This window comes from Drosophila santomea, chromosome 2R (assembly GCF_016746245.2).
Source record: "Drosophila santomea strain STO CAGO 1482 chromosome 2R, Prin_Dsan_1.1, whole genome shotgun sequence".
In the NCBI taxonomy this organism is placed as follows: domain Eukaryota; kingdom Metazoa; phylum Arthropoda; class Insecta; order Diptera; family Drosophilidae; genus Drosophila; species Drosophila santomea.
The window spans coordinates 16,891,173-16,913,726 of NC_053017.2; the positions used below are offsets into that span (position 1 = coordinate 16,891,173).

General features: G+C 45.5%; 1 protein-coding gene and 1 long non-coding RNA gene across 3 annotated transcripts in view; one reads left to right on the forward strand and one right to left on the reverse strand.

Annotated features, from left to right (window-relative positions):
- LOC120445295 (actin cytoskeleton-regulatory complex protein PAN1) overlaps nucleotides 1–22,554 on the reverse strand; it is a 35,611-nt gene that overhangs the window by 8,270 nt on the left and 4,787 nt on the right. The window contains exons 2-3 of the mRNA XM_039625598.1: nucleotides 21,626–22,511; nucleotides 17,530–19,460 (exon numbers count right to left, since the gene is read on the reverse strand). Of these exons, the coding sequence (XP_039481532.1) occupies nucleotides 17,530–19,460; nucleotides 21,626–22,435 (2,741 nt within the window). The 5' untranslated portion in view covers nucleotides 22,436–22,511. The remainder of the gene's footprint in view (nucleotides 1–17,529; nucleotides 19,461–21,625; nucleotides 22,512–22,554) is intronic.
- Nucleotides 1–22,554, forward strand: part of LOC120445296 — a 30,423-nt gene that overhangs the window by 1,867 nt on the left and 6,002 nt on the right. The window lies entirely within an intron of this gene.

Consider the following 22,554-nt stretch of genomic DNA (forward strand, 5'->3'; position numbering starts at 1 on the left):
TATCGCTGAACTTTCATTTCTGCGGAGTTTCCATTTAAATGGCGTTTCCGTTTCCTTTCCCTCTGCTTTCCGGCATCTGTCAGTTTGACATTTGCATGCGAGTGAACAGTTTCCAATTGATTAAGCAATTTTCAGTGCGTCAAAGACAAAGGCGGCTTCATTACGATAAGACTCAGTGGGGATTTTATCGCTTTTTTTTTTCTCCTTTTTTGTTGTTTTTATTTATTTATCAGTTGAACATCCGCCAACAACTAGCAACAACACGAACAACAAGAACAGCAACTGCGTTGATTCATGTTTTTATGTAAGCTCGTTAAACTGAGACATTAATTCCGCCCGCACCCGCACGCCAATTAGAAGGAGAAGAAAAGAAGGAGGCCTAATCAAAGTTTAATGAAAACTTCATTTTATTTATCAGGCAATTCCCCGAACAGCGGCTTTTCCGTTCGCTCGTGAGAAATCAAACGAAAGCAGTGGAAAACTAATTAAATGCGAGGCGACGGACAATGAAAGCGAAAATCGCTCGTTGAATTTCATTTACATGAATATTTGTTAATTTATTTAATTCATTGGTACTTTTCTTTTCTTTACGCTCTCGCTCTTGCTTAGTTTCAATTTCAGTTTCAGTTATTGTTTCAGCTTTAGTTTTCCTTTCTTTTCACCTCGACTTATGTAATTAAATGTGGAAAATGAGGCAATCACCGCGGGCGCAGCAAATGAAAATAATTAGCTGGAAAAGCATATTAACATTGGCACATTGGCACACACACACACACACACACTCACATACACAGCCAAACTTGGCCGTAGATTTTCTCATTTTGGCCCACTGACAAAGCAAATTTTTTGGCTGCAGCTGCCGGCTGAAGGACGGCACGGATTAGGCCACAAAACCCATTTTCAACTTTCAATCACAGCGTTTCCCCTTCTCCCCGATTTTCCATTGCGAATGGGGCCATAATTACAGCGCGCTTTTCAACTTTGCCGCAGTTCTGATTTGTAATAGTAACTTTTTTTCTGTTCCCTCATTGTTTTGCGGGCTTTTGTTGTTTTTTTGGCAAGAAGGGTTTCTTTTTATGTTGGGAAGGGGGCCTGAACTACGAGCTGTGTTAATTTGCCAGACATTTGGGATTCTCTGGCTTGTTCTTCGGGCCAAAGTTGGGTGATTTGAGTTCACAAGATCTGGGCTGCACAGGGAGAAATCTGCTAGCTTGTTCTTTATGCATGTATATATTCCGATTGAGTAATTTCTGACATTCTGCTTTAATAAATCGCGTAAATATAGTTGATAGAACCAAGATGGATTGGCTTGTTCGGTATATGGATAGTATTCTGCATGGGAAACTGCCATAAATCTTCTGCCCCTCCATAAAGAAGATGTGCGAGGTGTTCTATTAAGTTCCATGACACTTGGAACTTCTAAAATCCGAAAAGAAAAGGCAACTGAATAAATGCCCAAACATGATTCTATTTTTACGAAAAGTGTGTGTGTGTGGGTTAAATAGAAATAAAATGAAAACCAGTAGCAATAGAGACTGCGACTCAGAACATGACATTCACCCAGCATTAAAATCGCAGTTGTTGTTTGTTTGTCGCGATGCCGCGATGTACATATATAAAAATGAAAGCAAACACAGCGAGACTCGCAGACGGCAATAAAATATCCAAGCGAAAGAGACAAAGTCACGTTGGGTGTATAGTACTTGTGCTATATAATTGTGTATATACATATATACATTTGTATCTAGATATATACCTATGTACATACAGACGTACGTTTGGCGGAGTAACGATTTCACACACAGCCGCAGAAACTTCTGACCTACTAACAACTGCAGAAGACGGAGAGCGAGTCTCTAAACTTGGGCAACGTTTTTCCAGTTAACTGCAAACGCTTTTGACGCTTGACTGATGCCGGCGGAGCACCGAAACTGGCAAACTCCGGCCAGCTTTAACCCAGCGCCCAAGCTGCCACCTTAAAGAGCCCATCTGGGTGGCAGTGTACTGGGTATCTCAGTATCTTAGTATCTTTTGGGGGGCGTAACTCGAGCACACGACTTCGAAAGCGACTCCCTCGCCCCCCGTCACCTAAAATGGAGTATCTGCAAGTTGAGTTGTCGGTGGAGCCCTCCTCCGGCGGCTGACAGGCTCCACTCCCCACACTCCATGCTGTCGGGCCAAGTGAGCTCTTAATGCGGGTGTAAAAGATTATATGGCAAACTTGGCGCTGCCCATTGGCTGCGAAAATAGCTGCACTCGCAGAAAAGTTCAGTTTTCAGGTGTCAGAATGACCTGCCAAAGATGATTCTTTTTCTATAAGTATGTTTATACTATTACATACATTACTGTTATGTTTATCGGATAAACTTTATCCTAAGAAATCATTTTTATTGCCTAACAAAGTATATCTTGTAAAGCAACATTTTTACAAAACGATTACGATTTCTCTGACAGTAGGTACAGATAAATGCAATGCCATTTTTATTGACAGCATTTTTTATGACCACCGGCGTTTTTATAGGTGACTTTTATGAAAATCACTTGGTTTCCTAAGGAATTTCGGTGACATTCGCATTTAAAATTCTTAAGCAATTTGATGGCAAGTACGTCCAGAGACATAAAAATGTAAAAACTAAGTGGGATGCGACTTCTGCCACATCTGCGAGTTAATTGCTGAAACTTTTGTTTCGAGTGCAGCAATGCAGACAAAGTTTTGGCCAACGTTTATTGCCAATTTTTGAATGCATAAAACGCAAGAGTTGCCAGCAATTGACGCCCACGCATGGCTTCCAGTGGATCCTCCTCCTCCCTTTTCTCCTCTGGAAGGAGGAGGAAATCTGGAATATAGGGCAGCATGCCAAGTGTGCGGCCAACTGCAGGAGACAGGCGTAGCTATATTCAGCAGTAAAAAAAGGCATTAGCCACCCACGTGTGTGTATGTGCATATGCGGACATGTGGGTGGGCGGGAAATAAATGGGTTGTTGGCAGGGAACAAGTGCCAAACATCGTGACGACAACGACAACGACAACGACAACTGGAGTCGCACTGGCATTGCGTCTCAGGCATTTCTAATTTGAGATCCGTTTCTAATTTCTGGCTTTCATGTGGCACAGCCAGGCAGCCAGTCAGCCAGGCAACCATGGCCATGGAGCAGCAGCATCCGGGTTGGCAATTACTTTTACATGTTGCCGACGCGACGCCGCAGTTGTAGCAGCAACATTGCTGCAAGAACCGCAGCCAATGTGGCGCGCTCTCTCGAAAAACATACACACATATAGACCGCTTAAGTGGCTGCGTCATTAGGCTGCGAGATCTGATGTTGCAGTTGCACGTTGCAAGTTGCTGTTGTTGTTGCTCCTGCTGCTGATGTTGCTGCTGGGATTGGGTCTGTCATGTATCTGTGTCGCTGTATGTACGTACATAAATTAAATTCTTAAATTGCTCGTTAGCCCATCATGAGGTTTGCTCATTCATTCATGCAGTCCTCGATGTTGTTGCAACGTCGTTGTTGCTGCTGATGCTGTCGCTGGTCTATGATGGGCTGCAATAACAATAATCACGATGCCAACAGCAAAAACAACTTCTCAATGTTGGCCACAATGTAGGTCACATCCCATCCCAGTCCCCTTGGCCACTCCGCACTCTCCTCACTGTTTCACTTTTGCGCTGCCCAGCGATTTCCCTCGAATTCTATGCGCTTTTAATATCGCGCAGTGGCATCTTCAAGTGATTTAATTTAGCACCCAATGGATTCTCTTTGGCGGTCGCGTTTGTCTCAACGAAATGCGAGGGGTCTTTGCTGGAAAGTTGTGGACAAAATTATGTGCGCCAGTGGGGAGCTATTATATTTATATTTTTATTACCCACCGCAGATGCGGGCTCTTCAACTAGCTCAGTTTCATCACCCATGAGATGTTATCGGGGAGTTGTCATTAATTAGAATACATTAATGTCCCGGCGAGTAGTTTGCTTTGTTCTTTGTTGCTTGTCGGCTGAAACACTAAATCAGTTGTGAGTCAAATTTAACGATACAAAAGTATCTGCAAGATACTTAAGCGAACCTCTGTGGAATATCTGATTTACGCTGCACAAAAGCTGAAAGCTGACTTTATGTTTATTGCTAACACACCATAATTGGTTGGGTAAAAGGCTTTAAAAGCGAAAGAGGTGTCTTATTTATAACACACATTAAGAGACTTTTGGGAATACTCAATTTCAAAGATTCTGTATCACCTATTAAAGAAGCATTCAATTTGTCGCTGCAATTAGGTGGATGGAGTTAATTTTCAATCAATGGGAGAGCCAGCTGCTTAACCATTTTGAACTCTGATTACAACGCGAATCGTTTCCTTGGAATGGGAAAGGGAATGTGTGTGTATTTACCCCTGGCAAACAAAAGAATTTCGCAACACTCGCTCATGTCGATTCTCGGCATGAGGTCAACAACTCATTCCGCTGTTGTTTAATAAACATTTCTGGGCCGGTGGCCTCCCAGCCCAGATCTCTCGCATTTGGCTTTACCCCGTACAAACGTCTAATTACTTTGCCGTTTGAAGTGGAAGTTTATTTGATTATGACACCTGGTGACCTCGGGCTGTATTCCGATGTTGTAAGGTGTGAAAAATTTGATTATCCCTGAATAAGGAGAAGGAGGAGAACTTTCCTACCGAATGCCGGAAATCTTTCGCATTGCATTGGGCAAATTGAATTTAGGTTTCAGATATGCAAGAAATGCGCGCAGAAAGCCAATAATAGCGAATGTTTCGAGTTATGCAAAACCAAAAACAAATACTTGAGGAATTTATTGAGGAATTCGCCAGCCAGGAATTCCATTTCACTCCCTCCCTCGCGAAGGTCAACCGAAATGGCCAATGAAATGAAATTCCAGCTCCACAGACAGAGCCAATAAAAATGCAAGCGATTCCAAATCGTTGACAAATCGAAGCGCCCAGTGTCTTGGATCTCGGTTTTGCGGATTCGAACATTACGGGGCATTACGGCGGAAAGTTGTGCAGTTTAGGGATGGATTTTCACTGCTCAAACGGAAATTCGCTGCGTGGGGCAGCAGCCGGAAAACGGTAACACCGTAACTGGCTTTTCCCACTTCTGCCCTTCCAATTTCTTTGTGTTTTTATTTGGAGTTTTTGCTTTGAGTGCTGCTCACAGTAGCTTCCAATTGAGATTTTCCTTTGTTTTTCTCGGCCATTGCCAATTTGATGCGGCGGATTCCTGGAGTTTGTTTTTACGACCAGCCACTCTGCCATGTAAAGGCGGCATATTCGTTTTCATTTTCTTTTTGGTTCCATTTTGTTTTTCGGGTCGGTCCGGAAATTGCTGCCATCGATAGCTTAGCTATAGCCAACCCACTCCACTCCACTCCAATCCGCTGTCCACCCACTCGAATCGGATCCTTTGGCCTTTGCAGACGACACTTTGGCAATTTATTTCCATTCCTTGGCTGCGATTTGCATAAGCGCCAGTCAGACGCAGCCGCCCACTTACACGCGAAGAAATTTCACATTTACATTTTAAAATGGAAAACTAATTCCAATTCGATTGAATGCAAACCCAATCGCCAAATCAATTAAGATAAACTGCTCCAAACAAAATAATACACTTAAGCTGTCTTTGTTTCAGTTGGGAAAGATTTCCCAAAAAGTTGTTCTATTTATACAAGGTTTTCCCCTGTGCATCCTACCATTTCCCATCCAGATTCCAGCAATGAAAACGACACGGCAATGGGGAGCCAAAAAGAAGTCACGAAGGCAGAAACGAAAAGGAGCAGATTAAGACAAATACAAATCAGTGCATAATTTTTCTATTAAACAATTTCGAATGGGCGGTTCTGGACGGCCCCCATTTTTCCCCGCGGAACATGGAGGTGGACCCAGAGGTGGACGTGGACCACCTGGCTCTAAATTCTCCGCCTGCAAATGGTGGCATGGTGATGTTGCTGCCAGGTCACGTGCCTGCCATCTATAAGCACGGACTTTTGTCAGAGTTTTGCGGACGCGTCGGACACCCGAACAGCAGGACATCGGGACACCAGGACATCAGGACATCAGGACACTGGGACATTCCCGGAAAATCCGGACACGTTTCGCTGAAACAGCTCGACTTTTCAATTTTAACACAGTTTATATTCAATTTCGGGCCGCTTTAATTCGACGCCCATTCATTCAGATGCCGCTTAGATCAAATGGCGTTGTCATAGTTTCCCGCTCTATAGTTGTATTGTGCTATCCGTCTCTTTCGCCAACCATATTTCGGCCTCTTTCTGCGGCATATGCAAATTGGTGCTCGGTGCGCGAAAGTCGCGCCAAATGAAAAGCAACAGCCGATTGAAATGAAATACACGGCAGAAATTAAATGAATACGTGGGACAAATGTGCCCACATTGTTGCTGTTGCTTTTGCTGTTTCTGTTACTTTTGCTTTTGTTGCAGCCATGTCTGCTTTTTATATGTCATACATATTCAATAACAGACAAAATGCAAATTTGCAAATGTCGAAAATGGAAAGTGATGGCAGAACGGAAAACAAAAAGCAGCCAAACAATCGAGACGACGAATGGGTATACTGGTTTCAAGGGGGTTGGGTGTGAAGTTATAACTCTTCGCTTCCAGAATCATCAGCATTCATATGCCGATGCATAGATATATCTATTGTACATATGTCCTACTAGACACCGAACATGGCCAGCATACGAAGTCAATCGCAGGGAAAGGGATTTAAATGTCTGTCATGGATACAAAATGCAAGTGTAAATGATTTATCAGGGAAAGCTGGCAATTCAGTATTAAACGGCTTATTCTATAACAACTCATGATTTATTATTGAATTAAACGTTAGTTTGCACATAGACCAAACCAATTAGGCATGACTTTAAAACAGTGCTCATAAAAAATGTGTACACCATATACAAATATAGCTGATAAAACGGTAATGATAGCTATTAAATTAAACGAAAACGAAACGAAACCGGGGAAATAAAAAACGAAATGTGTGTAGATAAATTAGCTGCCAGCTGCTCCAGCCGAATGCAACTGATCATAAAAAAGCACATGGTTTGCACTCAAAGTCAAGCAAATATTTATCTTTTTCTTCAAGCATGGCCAAACGATTTGTGATTCAAACGGAAAACCTGAGCATACACAGGTATCGCCTGATTTTGAGTAAGAAGAGATTGGGTCACATGAACTCGCCTCCCTCCACCTGAGAACGATCGTTCAGCTCAATATCAAATAAATTTTGAGGCACTCAGACAGCCATAGCCATGCATATTCATAACGCCACACGAAAGAAACAAAAAAAAGTCCGAAGACCAATATCCAAAATACAAATTGTGGCCAGGCACTGGCGATGATATCAAATATCAAGTGCTGGCCATAAACAACTTGACCTTGTGCACGTACCGCAGCATTTTCCCCCGAGCTCTGGATGGCAGTACGAGTAGTAGTAGTAGTAGTAGTTGGCTCAAAAGAAATAGCCAGGCCAAAAGCGAAGTCAGAGCCATGCCCAATGCTCATCGATTACCAATTCACGTTCACACGTTCAGTGCGCTTCGTTCGTTCAATTTGAAATGAAAATCGGTGGTGCTATTGCTATAACTATAGTGCTGCCATGGTATTGTGGGCATTGTGGCGACTGTGAACTGTGGCAATCCGACTTGGTCATGCTCATAAATGTGGCTAATTTGCAGCGAAGCTCTGGCTCTGACTCTGACTCTGGACTCTGGACGAGATTGGCGATGCTTCTAAGACACCTTGCCCCCGGCACGTTGCCGGATTGTTAGCTGTTGGCAGTTAGCTGATTGAAATGCTGCCCCGGCTCGCTTTCGGATTGCTTTCGTTTCGTTTCGTTTCGTTTTGGCCACAAAAGTGTACCAAAGTCGTGATTCAGCTAAAGTTTCTTTCAACTCTTTTTGCTGGCCGGCGATAACCTGCCGAATTCTGCAGGCACCTTTAAGTATTTTCGGCACGCAACTGGCCCATTACCCTTGCCATTAACCGCTCTTTTTTGGCAATTAGTTTTTGATTATTTGTGCGCTGGAAATTGGTCTGCATCGATGATGGGTCATTTGGTGTTTAAGGACTGGCATAACCGTCAATGGTTTTCCATAACTGGAGACTGGAGGTTTTAATCGGCTCTTGAGTTCGTAAGACTTTAATAGAATTTTCATAACGATAATGTGTACCTTAATGAGGCATTCAACAGAGTGAAAATGCAATACGTAACGGATTTATCATCATCACCCGATCAAAATGCCAGCGCTTACTAATTTGCGTGAATTGAATCAAACCGATAGCCTGTCGTCAGGCAATCGAATCAAGCGAAATTGGATCATTTGGGCAGTTTGGCGCGTTTGGCAATCCGGAAAAACACATGGCACTCGCCAAATTACTCTGGCCATAATTCTAGCCCGCCGCCATTCAAAACTCGGGCTGTTGTTTCTGCTGCTAATGTGCAAACGAACTCAATTACGTAGATAAAATACAGTGCTGGGCAGCAACAAGCGCACAGCAAGCGCACAACAAGAAAACAACACCCCATCCAGTTGAGCCGGGCAAAAGCCATAAAAATGCGCATAAAGCGCAAAACTGATTGAGAGTTATATGAAGACACACGGCACACAGTACGGCACACTCGCATGTATCCGCCAGATACATATGAACACGCAGATACAGATACGAGGGCTGAGTATCTCGGACCGACCGAGCCAAGGGACATCACGCCACAGCGCATTAAAGGAAATTGACGCGGAAACGAAGCGAATAAAAACTACCCGAGCTGGCCGCAAAAAGCAATCTGCACTCAGAAAAAAACGCGACAGTTGCCAAAGGATCAACAAGCGATATATAAGGTTATGACATGCGACTTTAAATTAACTAAGAAATCTTTTCTGAATAAGGAATATCTTAATAGTCAGTAGTCACCTATAAAATATGCATTCATATCAACCCAGAACACACAGTTTTGGTTTTTAAAAAGAGACATTCATATGACATAGGGTTGTGTTTACTTGCAATCTAGTTACGATGGATTCATTTAGAAAATTATGTCCGTGTCACCCTCCTCTTCACATTCGCTATATTCCCCTAACTTAAATAGTGCTTGAACAATAGATTGAACTTATGGCTATTTTGCACTGTGTAACAAGGGGAGGATGGCAAAGGGGAGGTCCGAGTTGTCTGTCCAACAAGCAATTTCCAGCTATCAACACAAGGCCCTTACCATACCATTCCACACCACACCATACACACACCATACACACACCACACACACATCCTCCTGATAGCCGAAATCCCCTTTCCGCAGAAAGTGCTTACTTCATTACGCATAATTTCCTGAGCCTGCGTTCAGCAACATTTTCATTTTCATGTCCATTTCCATGACTCTTTCTCTTTTTTTTTTCGCCACCCAAATGACACAGAGAACTGCGAAGTGGTCAGCTTTCTGGACCCAGTTTTAGGTTCAGGCTGTGACTCAGAATGCGACCCCTAGGGGTTGCTTGGTTGGTTGGTTGGTCTGTGATGGGCGTCCGCCTTATCGAGGGTCTGCCAAATGAACTATGGGGCCGTGGCCATGAGATACGATGAGGGTGTTCATGTCCAGCCGGCCGGCCACATGTTGTTCCCTTCGCTTCGTTTCGATTCGTTTTTATGTGCGGCTGGGCAAAAATTATATGCTGATTGCAGTTTGCCGATAAGCGGAACGAAAACCAAACGAAATTATGACCATGCGGGTAGTATCTCTATCTCTCCACCGCTCAGGAAAGAACGAAAGACCCCCTGACTGTCGTGGAATGGAGGGGATTTCGCGGGGGCCCCATGTAAATGGAGACTAACCGCAGCTGTGCGAGATTTGCAAAACTTGCTTTGTAAAATGCAAAAATTGCATCCACTTGGCCAAGGGATTTGGATTCGGGAGGTGGGGTGGTGGAAAAGCGAGGGGAAAAGGGGAAAACTGCGGCGTGTCTGCGTGTGAAAAGTCGTCGCAAGTGTGCGTTTAATAGCTCTGCGGCTTGGGGAGCAGGGTTTCCAAGGCAAGATACACCCGATCCCGAAAGGGGTAAGACCCATCTTGGGCTCCTCAACTTGTAAAGTACACACTCAAACACACACACTCGTACACATACACACACACCAGCTGGCATACACACACACACAGAGGCAGCAGCAGCGACTCATGCAGATGAAGCGTTTAGCCGAGGAGAAAGTTTTCTCTACGTCTTGGCTTTTGTGGCTAAGAGATGAGAGTTTGCTTTGTTTCACTTCCACTTGCCTATCTCTCAACCAATTTCTTCGTATTATTTTAGTTTTTTTTTCTCCGTTTTTTTTTTTTTGCCCATCGCCCTCTTCTTTTGTTTTCAGCTGTTTGGCTACGCTCTTAGTTATTATAGCAAATTATTTGTTTTGACTTTTAGTTGGGCCGTCAACTCGGAGCGGCCTTGTTTGAGTGTGCGTGTGTCTATATAGATGTGGCTGCAACAGTCGCTGCTGCTGCTGCTGCTGCTGCTGCTGCTGCTGCTGCTGTTTCCCAGCTGCGTCAAATTACCGCCTTTGTCTCGTGCGGTTGCCCGGGCCAACGTTTCCCATTTCTCATGTTTACCATGCGGCTGAGGCGGTGATTTTTCAGCATCTTCTCCATTAGTTTGGCTTATGAAAGTGCTCGTGCTTGGTGCTCTCTAATTATGACCCCTGGATCCCATTCCGCCCACCTCCAATCCTCCACCCTTTCGAACTTCAAGACATTTATAGTTGTCACTGGCAACGTGCGCGCAACCCTTCCACTCGCAAATATCACGCATACGCCGCGTGGGAGGCCAAGACAAATTGTAAGTCTCTGTTTGCCCTTGTCCTCCATCCGTAAATGCTGTGTGTATGTCTAAGTAATTATGAGAAACGCACACACGCACACGCAGTTGGGGGCTTTTGGGCGAAAACACGAAGGAGTAACATAAATTATGCATTTTATTTGCTCAAGTGCTGAGGACACACAAAAAGGATACTGGAACAGAATACCCGGCAGCCACACGCGCATTTGTTAAATGTTTTAATTAATTTGCGAAACGCGCTTGTTTCGTTGCCTGTTTTTGTTGCTGTGCTACAAATAACAAAAACAACAACAACAACAAAAAAAAACAAAAAAGAAACACCAACAGCAATGCGCATTACATTACAAGCATTACAAGTGCAAATGTTTCTGTCCGTGTCTTTTTTTTTTTTTGTATGTGGCAAGCAGATTTGCAGACAACGAACAAATAAGCTTTGGCAACAACTTTGACGGCAACAACACAAGCGAAACTACAGCAGCACCAAAACAGCCACGAAACTGCAAAACTCATTGCACTTTAAATTGAAATCAGTGCGAGATACAGAGGTCACCCCATCCGACTCAACTCCCGAACTCTTTCGAAATTCGTGGCATCCTTTTGGAAGCTGCTACTTTTTTGTTTTTTTTCGGTTTCGGTTGTCCTTTTTTTAGCGCGCGCATTTTGCGGTTGACAGTTGACACAGTGCTCTGTGTGGCAGAGTGGCAATGGCAGGACTTCAGTATCTGCAGAGGAGAGATTCAGACATCGGATGGATGGTAGCATCCTGCTACAGCTCGCCTGCCTGGCAATTGGTTTTTTGGGTAAGCGCTACACTGTTTAAGCTAAAATGCTGCCATTAAAATGCGCTTTCCCCAGTCAACTTCCTGTACGTCCTCATTACACTTGCGCATTTGGTATATATTGGTTTTAAATATTTAAGCACTGGCATTTGTTGTGAACGGGGTAATTGAAGCCAAACAGGTCGAGCGTCAGAGGGAATCGTAAATGGATTCCCATGGCGAGTGGGAGTTTCTCCGCTCGATAGGTAAATATGCACCCACCTACTGACCATCGATCAAGAGATCCACAGATCCACAGATCTACGCAACAAACAAGCTGAGAAATCGTTAACTTTCACCCGAAAATCTGTCGGCCAAACGAAACTGGTTCGCCAAATATTACCTCATGCCGTAGCCAAAAGGTTGAAAATCCAAAATGTGCGGCTAATTATCGAGAGCTGGCAGCTGTAAGCTGTAAGCCTTAGGTTTAATTGCAGCATGTGCCAATGGCGCGATTATTCAACCAAAATTTGGACAAACGACGGTGAAATGCGCCCACATATCCGGCCATAATGCGGGTCAAGTGGTCTGCTCCTGAGTCAGCTTTAATGCCAGTTTTAGTGCATTTACTTCCAATGTGCTTTCGCAAACCTGAACTTAGTTGAACTTTATAGCATAGCCCCTCCCCAAATCAATGCCACACACGCCCAGTTGCCAATCCCATCGAACTCAGTTCGTTGCACAAAAGCCTCGCCGCAGAAACAAAATAAAATTGTAAAAGAGAGAGAGAGAGGAGCTTAGCCATAACATAAATTATGGACTTTTGTTTAAAACCGCAGCAGCCGCAAAAATAAACAAAATAAAAAAAAGTATATAGTAAAGCAAAACGAACGACTCGAACAGGCGATACCCCAGGTGGGGAATCGAAAGGGGAAACCACTAGAGGGGATTCAACTCGAGACATTCTCCATCCTGTCACGGAAACCCTCGTCATATAGAATTACCTTAAGAGACACGTGTTTTCCAGTTAGTATATTAAACACTGGATGCGCTGGTTTTCAAGTCAAATGATTATAGTTTATTTATGCGCTTGCTTTAAAATGATGCCCATCATGGGAATAATTGTATTGTGTGCCTCGGCACACCGAATTTGCATCAAACGCCGCCATTTGTTTGGCCTTTTGTGCGAAGTTCTGAATCTGAATTTACAATGAGCTGGCCGGGCTTTGTTTTCGGCGTTGCCCAAGGCATTGAACTGTAATGGCCAAAACGTACAAGTCAACAAAAAAAAAAAAAAAAAACCAGACAACCAAAACCATCTGAAAATTGACCGCAAAAAAAAAGAGAAAAAGCTGTCAGTTTCCCACTGCTCAAGGCCGGGCTCATTTGTGGCTGTTAAAAAGTTATTAAAACAATTTGACCACAGTTAGCAGGACTTAATTGCAGTGGCACAATTACGGCCGAGACCCCATTAGATTTGGCATTTTGTGGTTTCTGGGCCTCAGTCAACCCAAATCAAAGCGAATCGCATCGCATCGTATCGAATCGAATTGAATGGAATCGAATCGAATGCACTCGGGTGACAATTTAATAAGCCAGAAGATTGGGCTGTCTCTTCTCGGCCCTTTGGCCATCGTCCGACAACTCTCTCCACTTTGTTGGCAACTTGTTTGCGACTTGGCCCGTCTATTTTGTGATGTGGCTGCTGCTGGCTGCAGCTACCTCATCCGATGTTGCTGCTACATTTTGCCGGCTCATTTCAACTTGGCCCGAATGCATTTTCTATACAAACACAGACGGACCCAGAAGCTGAGGCACAAACAGACGGAGCTGAAGCAGACAACCGCATTTCGGTTGGGCATGGGTATGGCCAGAATGCAGAGAGAAAAATTTTAAAAAGTGGCAAGCACTTCGTAACTTATAAAGCCTACTCAAAAAAAAAATGATCTCTAATCCATCTAATATGAGCATTTTATTTTATTATGAGTAAAGATTTTTTATCTAATTTTAAGCAACAATCTAGAATGTGTTTTTTATTACTAGCTTTTTTCCAAATGTGCTCTTACTACATAATTTTTCCTGTGTACCAAGTCCCTCTCTTTACCCATATCATTTCGACTGGAGAATGGCAACTTTTTGGTTTATTGGCTTTATTGACTTTTGGTAAGTTCTCTTCCCGGTTGACTTCATTCCGTTTCGATTCGTTTTGCGGCCAGAGCTTCTTGAACGGGCGACAACTTTTGTCGATGGGTGGAGGTATATCCTATAAAGGGTATGCCGGCAGTCGGTTAGTGTTAGTAAACTCCTCTGATTGCTGGCTGTGTTTATTCGCTTATAAAAATAAATAAACCCAACGTCGCCAAATCGGTGAGAGAGAAGGACAGCAGGAGTCCAGGGCAGAGCAGGACAGAAGCTGGCAGTTGCAAGACCGTAAAACTGGAAAGTTGTTTGGTCAGTTCTACTGACAACATCCACCACCAACAGCAGCAGCAGCATCAACAGCAAGCAGCAGCAGCAGCATTTTGTGTCGAGTGCTGGCTCTTGGGCTCTGATTTTCTCGCTGCCGAGATACGAACGAAAATTTATGAAAAATCACTCAATTTTCCAGCTGGCGGAAAAGTGTGTCATCCCCCGAATTGTTGCAGAATCCCCAGACAAGATCGCCCCGAGTCTCTTTCTTTGCACTCTCCTCGACACGGAGTTGCAACTCGATCTTGGCTGGTTTTACCTGGTGGTTTTCGGCTGAAATCTGGTTTTTGTCTCTCTGGTTTTGTCTCGCTGTCTCCCTCGCTCCCGGTGCATCTGCCTCTCTCACTGTTTTGTTTCTTATTCTGTTTCTGTTTCGTTTCCATTTGCATGGTTGAAGTTGAATGTTGAATCATCGATGTTGATATCGAGCTGGCGTATCTGGCAGATACTTTTGCACTTCTCCGCAAACGGCAATGCAAATGCAAATACAAATGCCAGTTTCGGGGTATTTGGACTCTGTATTTGGCACTCGCCAGCAAACTGGTTTCCCGTACTCATCCGTTAACAGGACCGATTTCAGTGTCAGCTCAGCGAAATCCCCAGCAGTCCATCCATTCAATTTGCAATTAGCCGCAGCGCCATAATTAATAAAGGAAACACACGTCCAAATGATGTTAACTAAATTGTTTTTGATTTATGCCTCAAGTTCGAGTTCACATCGTTCATGAGTGAGTGGATTGAGTGCCTGGGTAACTTTAAGCCAAATTTATGATAAGCTGTTGGCCATTCGGCCTGCGTTAACCTCAGGCCGGAGATTCAGATTCAGATGTAGATACAGATACAACAAAAATATAAAAAAAACCTAAGAAAACCGAATGCGAAAGTGAAAGTGGTCGAAACAAAAAAAAAAGACAGCAGTCCTCGATCTCTCTCTCTCTTTCTCCTTCCCATCCCGCGTCGCTTGTCTCGAGTGATTTTATTACCGCCTTTCTTGTCTCTGTCTCTCTGTGTTAACTTGGCTCTGTCGGAGTTTCAAAATAAAATTAAACGCTAAGAAAAACAAAGCAACAAAGAAATGATTACACCGATTTATACGTGAGTTCGGCATCACGTTTCCTTTTTATTGCTCTCTGAATTTGTTATTTTTGCTGTTGTCATTTTTCATTTTGGGTCCACTGTTGGCTGAGTTGGTTGGCTGACTGTGTTTTTCTCCTTCGGTTATTTAATGATTTCAAGATTATACACGGTCCTCCAGGCGACCCTTCTACTCCTGGTCCGGTCGGCACAAAATGCTCCTGCTCCTGCTCCTCTTTATCCCCCAAAAAAGCTGAGGCTGAAAAACTTTCGCTTTTTTTACACCTTTTGGGGCAGGTAAGGTAAAGTAACAAAAAAGCAAAAAAACGTTGTGTAAGAGCATGTTAATTTGGGACGAAGGCAGAAGGTGTTAAAAGTGCAGATAATGTCTGCGGTTTGTTGTTTGGGCTCTTTCTTCGCTTTCCTTATATATATGTATATGTATATAAACCCTTTCATTGAGAAATGCTGTTCACACTTCACTGTCAGGAATCTCTATTAAGCGACCCAATTATCTGTAAATCTTTTGGGGGAAAAGGTAAGCGGCTTAGAGCGAAGTATCCAATTTAAAGGCTCGCTTGTAGGACTTAAACCGCATGATATGTGATAAGTCGCAGTAGAATCTAGTAATCACTTAACCTTCATGTAGTGCCACCCTTGCCTCGAAAAAACAATTAATTTAATGGGCCAACTTTGAACTCGTACTCGTTCTTCATAAATATGCTAATCAACCGGCGAACACGCCTCCAATTTAGACAAAGAATAGCTAACTCAGGCACTCAGTTTGGCCTGACACAGTTTTGCAATTATTATTCATCAATGGGCAAACATAATTAAAATTGTGAAACACGATTTGCTCTTGACTACTGGAGCAACGTCTGTCGCAAAATGTCAAACGATCAAGCGGTGGGAGTTGAAGTGGTGGTTCTTGTTTCATTTCGAGACGTTTAGGGAGCCCATTAGACAGATAGCGCATCCGTCAGATACGGCAACAGCTACAGCTACAGCTACATTAGCCGCATGAAACAACTCAGAAACTGAAACAGCAAGAGACACAGATACAAATGGCGAAACAGAGATACAAGTTCGAGTACACGCGGCATCGATTATTTGTGTGGCGGTCTCAAATGAAAACTGGTTCTGCCAGTGCCCAACTATAGATAAGTGTTTCAGTGTTCCAGGCAATAAATGCGTGGGAAAGCGACTAGGCCAGTCCGATCTGCCAGTATCGCAGAATTATGGCCAGTCAGCCTAGCACAAAGCCAAACTACGGCGCTAGATGTGCAATTACAGATAAGTCCGAACTCATTATAATAAAAATGAGTTATTAAAGCCCCAAACTGAAGACCCAAAACTTTTCGGCGAAAACTAGCCAAGAGTAATGGCCAAATGTACCGAACTCTTGCCCCTTTTTTTGCCTGAACTTTAAATTAAAGCCACTCGCCTACTCTATTCTCTATCGTTCATTCATTTTTCTACATTTTGGTTAATTTCTGGGAAGCTGTCAACGTTGAGAATTAATTTTTACACCACCAGCGACCAAACGACCCGGCGGACCGGCATGGACCTGAACCTGGTTTCCTCGTTTCGGGCTTTGGGGCTGGTCCCTCGCCGAGGTGGAGAATCAAATCATGCAAGAAATTTGTTACTGACATAAAAATTACCATCATTATAATGTCTGGCCCCGTCTAACACGAACACGAACACTCGAAAGCAGGAAGAGCGGCACAACAGCCAGTATGTGGTAATAGAAAATGTCGAAATGGACACTGGGAAAAATGCCAGGCATTTCGGATTTGCATGGAATTCAAGTAATTAAAAGTAGTGCGAAATTTGCTTTATAAATCTAGTCAGCAGGGAACCAATGCTATATTAAACCCATCTTAGTTCATTTTTCTGCCAAGTGATTATTTCATTTATTAAGATACTATTCTCTTCGCTATTTGTATCTTATATTACTTTTTATTTATATTTATTTACAAAGGAATTACATGTTTATCCCAATATAAGTGGGTTTCCTTTTGAGTGTTTTCAAGTGTACTGTACTTGAAGACGCTTCAAAAACACAAAAACTATTTCAGCAAACCATATGGAAACATGTGTACGTTTGTATGTATAACGTAAACTGATTTTCGGTATAACAACTCTGTAAACAGATTCATGTTAAGGATTAACAGAGGTCCTGAAATCGCATCCTGTTATCTTTAAAACTGCCCCACATTTTTCTCAGTGCACTTTTCACCGGGCTAGGAAAACGAAATTCGAGACTGGCCAAAAACGACAAAGGAGTGCCTGGTCGAACGTAACGGCTCGGATGAGTGATCGATGCTGTCCGGGAAGAGAGTTGCTCTTGGGGATTGGGGGACAGTGCTAGTGGGCTTGGAACTCACCTGCGCATGATGGGCAGCGGCAGCGTGAAGCGTCCGTCGTTCATGAGGGGCGCTGGCAGCGGACCCGGCAGTGGCACCGTCGATATCACGGACGTCAGCGCTGGTGTGGGAGCAGGAGTTGCATGTGCTGGCTGCTGGCCCGCCGCTGCAGCAGATGCCGCAACAGCAGTCGCCGGGGGTGGAGCAGCGGACATGGCTACGGGCACGGGAACGGGAACGGGCAGAGCGGTATAGGGCGGCGGGTAGTGGGCGTGGAGGATGTCTGGCAGAAGAGCGCGTGCCAGTCCCATGGCGGCCGGATGAGGGTGGGGAAGTGGGTGGGGATGTGGGTGGTGCAGATGCGGTGGTGGGTGTAGTTGGGGCGGTGGAGGTGGGGGCGGGTGACGTCGCGCATGATGCGGCTGAAATTGTTGCTGTTGCTGCTGCTGCTGCCGGCGTTCCCGCCGCTCCTTGCGACGTTGCTCGCGTGTCCGGATCTGTTGCTGCTGCTGCTGTTGTTGTTGTTGCTGCTGCTGTTGCAGGTTGGATGATGTACTGGCTGAAAGATCATCCGTTTGGCATTCCGTTGAGGTGAAGGTGCGTGGGTGGTTATTGTTGCTGTTACTGCTGCTGCTGCTGGCATTCACATTGATTATATTCACACTGTTATCGGGCTGCACATGATTATTATTGCTGGCCGTGGTAACAGCAGCAACATGTTGCTGATCCCCATTTGGGCAGCTGCTATTATTATTGAGCCTATTTTGATTTTGAACACTTGCACTAAACACTTTGGCTGCTGCTGGCACACACTTATTGATTTCGACCACGCTGTTATTGTTGCTGATGTTGTTGTTGGTGGTGTTGCTGATGCAGCTGCTGCTGTTGTTGTTGTTGTTGCTGCTGCTGGGGGTGTAGCTGCAGTTGACAACGCACACGCCGTTGTTGTTGTTCACAATGCTGGTGGGCGAAGCCACCGAGACCCGATTGCCGTTACTAGTACCGTTAGTGCTGTTATTGCTGTTGTTGTTGTTCACTTGGATCGTTAGGCTCGGCTGTCGCTGGCAGGACTTGGAAGTGGCTGTTGCTGTTGTGGTTGTTGCTGTTGCTGGCAGCACAGCAATGTTGCTGATGCTCCTAGCCTCATCGACAACTTGATTGTCGTCGCTGTCGGTGCTGCTGCTGCCGGATACATTGAGAAACACACTGCTGCTGCTGCTGCTGCTGTGGGAGTTACTACAACTAGCAGAAGTGTCTGCTGCCGCAGTGGCTGGCACATTTAGACGCATTTCGCTAACGGTGTCGGTGGCGTTGGCGTTTTCAATGTCCAACTGGCACTGGCTCAGACCCCGCTCGAATCTGCTTTCACTCGCGCGAAATTCGGCATAGAGACGCTCGAGTTCTGCCAAACATTTGTTGGGCCGCAGCACGCTGCTGCTGCTCGAATCGTACAGTGGGCGATAGTTGCTGCTACTACTGCTGCTGTTGTAGCAATTCCGGTTGCTGCTGTTCGCGCTGTACAGTGTTGGCCCGCCGAAAGTTGCCGAGAGACTGATCGCCGAGCGCTCGCCGCTGATGTTGCTCACGAAGCTGATGTTGCTGGTGCTGCTTGCTGGCGTGCTCGTGTTGCTGGCTCTCAGCAGCTCTCTCCGCTCTCTGGCGGCACAGGAAACAGGTTGACTGACCTGCACTGCCACCGAGCTGGTTTCCTCATTCCCTGCCGCTGCTGCCGCTCCTGCAGCTGCTGGTGCTGCTGATGTTGCAGTTGCAGTTGCTGGTTCATCTCTCTGTTCATTGATAATGCAATTCGCTGCGCTGCTGGTTGGGTTTTCTTCGCTTTGTTGTGATCTTGCATTCGTTGCTGGGCTTTGTGTTTCCGTTGCCGTTGTCTCAGTGTTGCTGTTGTTGCTGTTGTGCTGCCTTGCAGTTGCTGGCGTGAATGGAGCGCACTTCTGCGGGAGAGAGGCGAAGAAGAGAGAGAAAAAAAGAGACATTGAGAGATGAGCATGAGCATGAGTACGTTTTGCATATAGCGAATGACAAGATTTACGTTTCCAGTCCGTAATTAATGCTAATTGCTGGGGGATTACCCGCTGCCAGTCGGTCTCATTTTCCGCCAGCATTTTCCCGCCAAAAAGGTGGGTAGCTGCGACTGGGTACCCGTTTCGGGATCCTTCGGGCGGAGCATAAATGTGCGCTTAATTGAATTAATTAAGCCAACGCATAAACATAAAACCGTCACAAGTAATTGCTGGTGTTGTTGTGGCTGCTGCCGCCTGCGAAGTGCTGATAAAGCTGTTGGTCCCTAACCGAAACCCTAACCCTAACCCATAGCCTAACCCATACCCTAACCCAATCCCCAACGACATGATGTGGGTTAAAAGCCAAATGCGTATATATGTTTATACACACATCTCTGCTCGACACTGTGTGTGTGTGTGTGTGTGGGTTCTAATTATGTTACGCTGTGTTACTTGCATTAATTACGTCACAGAAATATAATGTGATTTACTGTTAGCGTTAGCCAGCCAGCCAGCCATCCCCTTCGAACCCGCTCGAATTTATTGTTCTAATGCTGCTCACTCTTGTGCACTGCGATTGCGTTGCTCTCGAGTGCGTTGCAATCACAGCAGCAACATGCGAGCGTGCTTCATGGGGAAGGGGGTTTTTCCGGAAGGGGGGGTTGGGTGCCGAAAAACCAAACTCATCCTCGGCTAACGGTGCCTGCCAGTGGAAAAGCTCCGGCAACTTCATTACGTCTCGTCCATAAACCTCTCGTCATGAGTCAGTCTTCAAAGCCACGCATATAAGCAGAGATATGTGCCGGAAAAGGGGGAAATTGTGGAGCACATTCGTGTACCCCCACGAATTAAAGAAGTAGTCGCTCTGAGCCATTTGTCACTGCTTATTAGACTCGGCCAGCCATGAACAGATTGATGCTGGAATTGGATTAGAAATGCCAGAGTTCTTAGAACTTTGGATGTTTCATTTGGAAACAGAAATTCCTTTAATTGGATTACAAATACCAGTCAAAAAATGTCTTTTTACAAGCTACATGCTACTCCATTGAGTTTACTATATACCTGATTTGTTTGTAGCTACCTAAGAAAGTAGGGTATATCCGTGTGCCATTTAAAAACCCAATCGATTCTTCTTTACATACGTAAGTACAAATTGTAAAAGCGTCTAATAATATGTAATTTTTATGTGGTGTTTTGTGCGATGGTTACGACTCCACGTATTTTGATAGCTGTATAGGTTTTCCCAAAACGAAAACTGATATATTTGTTTATTTTCCCCACCCCCGCCTCTGCTGTGAAACCATTGTTATGCACTCTAAACCAACCCCATCCCCACCCACATTTTCAGCCCACCGCCTTTGTTGCTTGTTTGTCATTTTTGTGCGGTCAATTTTCCGTTTCGCTGACGCCACATAAACAAATTATGAAGTGTGCACGGAAAACACAGCCACATGTGAGCCCCTATTCGAGTACTTTATGCCGTTCTTTATATGCATATGCATATAAAATTTAATATGTGGAAACAATGCCCCGCCCCCGGTCCGCCACGCCTCCATCTGCGAACGGAGACCAACGTTCGATGCTGATAGGCAACATATGGCGCTTATCGGCGAGGGATGCTAGCGGCACTTAAGGGCCTAAGTGAAGCATTAGCCTTTATCGGGGTTACAATAGAGCGGTAGGGGTGCGGTGCGGGGGGGACATACATATGTAGCTGCGCGGAGTGCGGGGCTGTCAATGGGCTCGATAAGGCGACAGTTCGACTTGGCGCTCCCATTTCGCGCTCGAGTCCCACAGTTTCCCATTGGCGGCGCCAAGTATTTCGTTCTGAGCCCTTGACATCAAATTTGATGGTGCTCCATTAAGCAGCTGAAAGTATCGGAGGGATGGTGTATTGGTGGTATATTCCATTTTCACCTGCAACGGGCGCTAGGTGATGGTAAGCTTAATCTGGGTATCTCTAAAAGGAGTTGCACTTAATGCCCCGTAAAAAGTGTCACTTTTAAGGGTGCACTAAATAGAAACCAGGTCATACTTTGCCAACAAAGAGTCCTAAACAAATTGATTGTCTTTGGGGGCAAATGGATTTCACTCACCTGCGAAATGTAGTCATCCGTGAAGGAGCGCCTTAGACCCAAGCCAGCGGGAACATTAGCCGTTAGTGGTGCAGCCCTGGAACCAGTCTCGTCCAGATCTCGATCCTGATCCTGATCCGGATCCACTGCTGCTGCTTTCGTTGGCGATCGTTGCGATCTATCACATGGTTCGGGACCCACCACGCCCACTTCCACGCTGCTCTTGGGAATCAGAGACGAGGCAGCGGGAGCTCCAATCTTCGAGCTGGTGGAGTTGTACAGGGAGTCGTAGGAGGGTGGCTCCTTGATCGAAGTAGCGGCCGTGGAGCACCATTGGGTCAATGTGCGGGTGGGGCTTCCCTGGTAGGCGGGGAACGAGTAACGGTTCCGCCGGCCACCCACACCAACACCGCCGGCGGAGAAGCCCACCTTGGCCAGGTGGTCGTATCCAGCGATGGCCGCGTCGAAGGCGCTTAAACTAAATGGGGGAAACGAAGGCACGGGGGGCAGAAGCAGGGCGGAACCACTGTCCAGGGCCTGCTGGTGGTGGGCGAAAAGCGGGAGGTGGGCGTGGTGGGTGTGGTTCAAGGCCGAGGCCTCGTAGCTGCTGTGCGACTTGCGCAGCTGACGATTGAGCCGCTCGTCGTCGTCCTCCTCCTCGGCCTCCTCCTCCGATGAGCTGGGCAGGGGTGTGCGCTCATAGGGCGTCCAGAGCATCGAGGAGAGCGCCTCCTCCACGTCCGGCGGTCGCTGGCGGTGCGTTCCACCCGACCCACCTCCTGCCCCCGCTCCCTGCCCATGGCTGGGTGTATTCCGTTCCGACAAGGACATGCTGCAGTGGTGGCCAGAGCTCGACGCCTCATCGCTGCGCTTTGTGCCGCATCAGATGCTTACATGGTGGGGTATCCTAAAAATAATATCATATATGTAGATTAAGATTTATATTACAA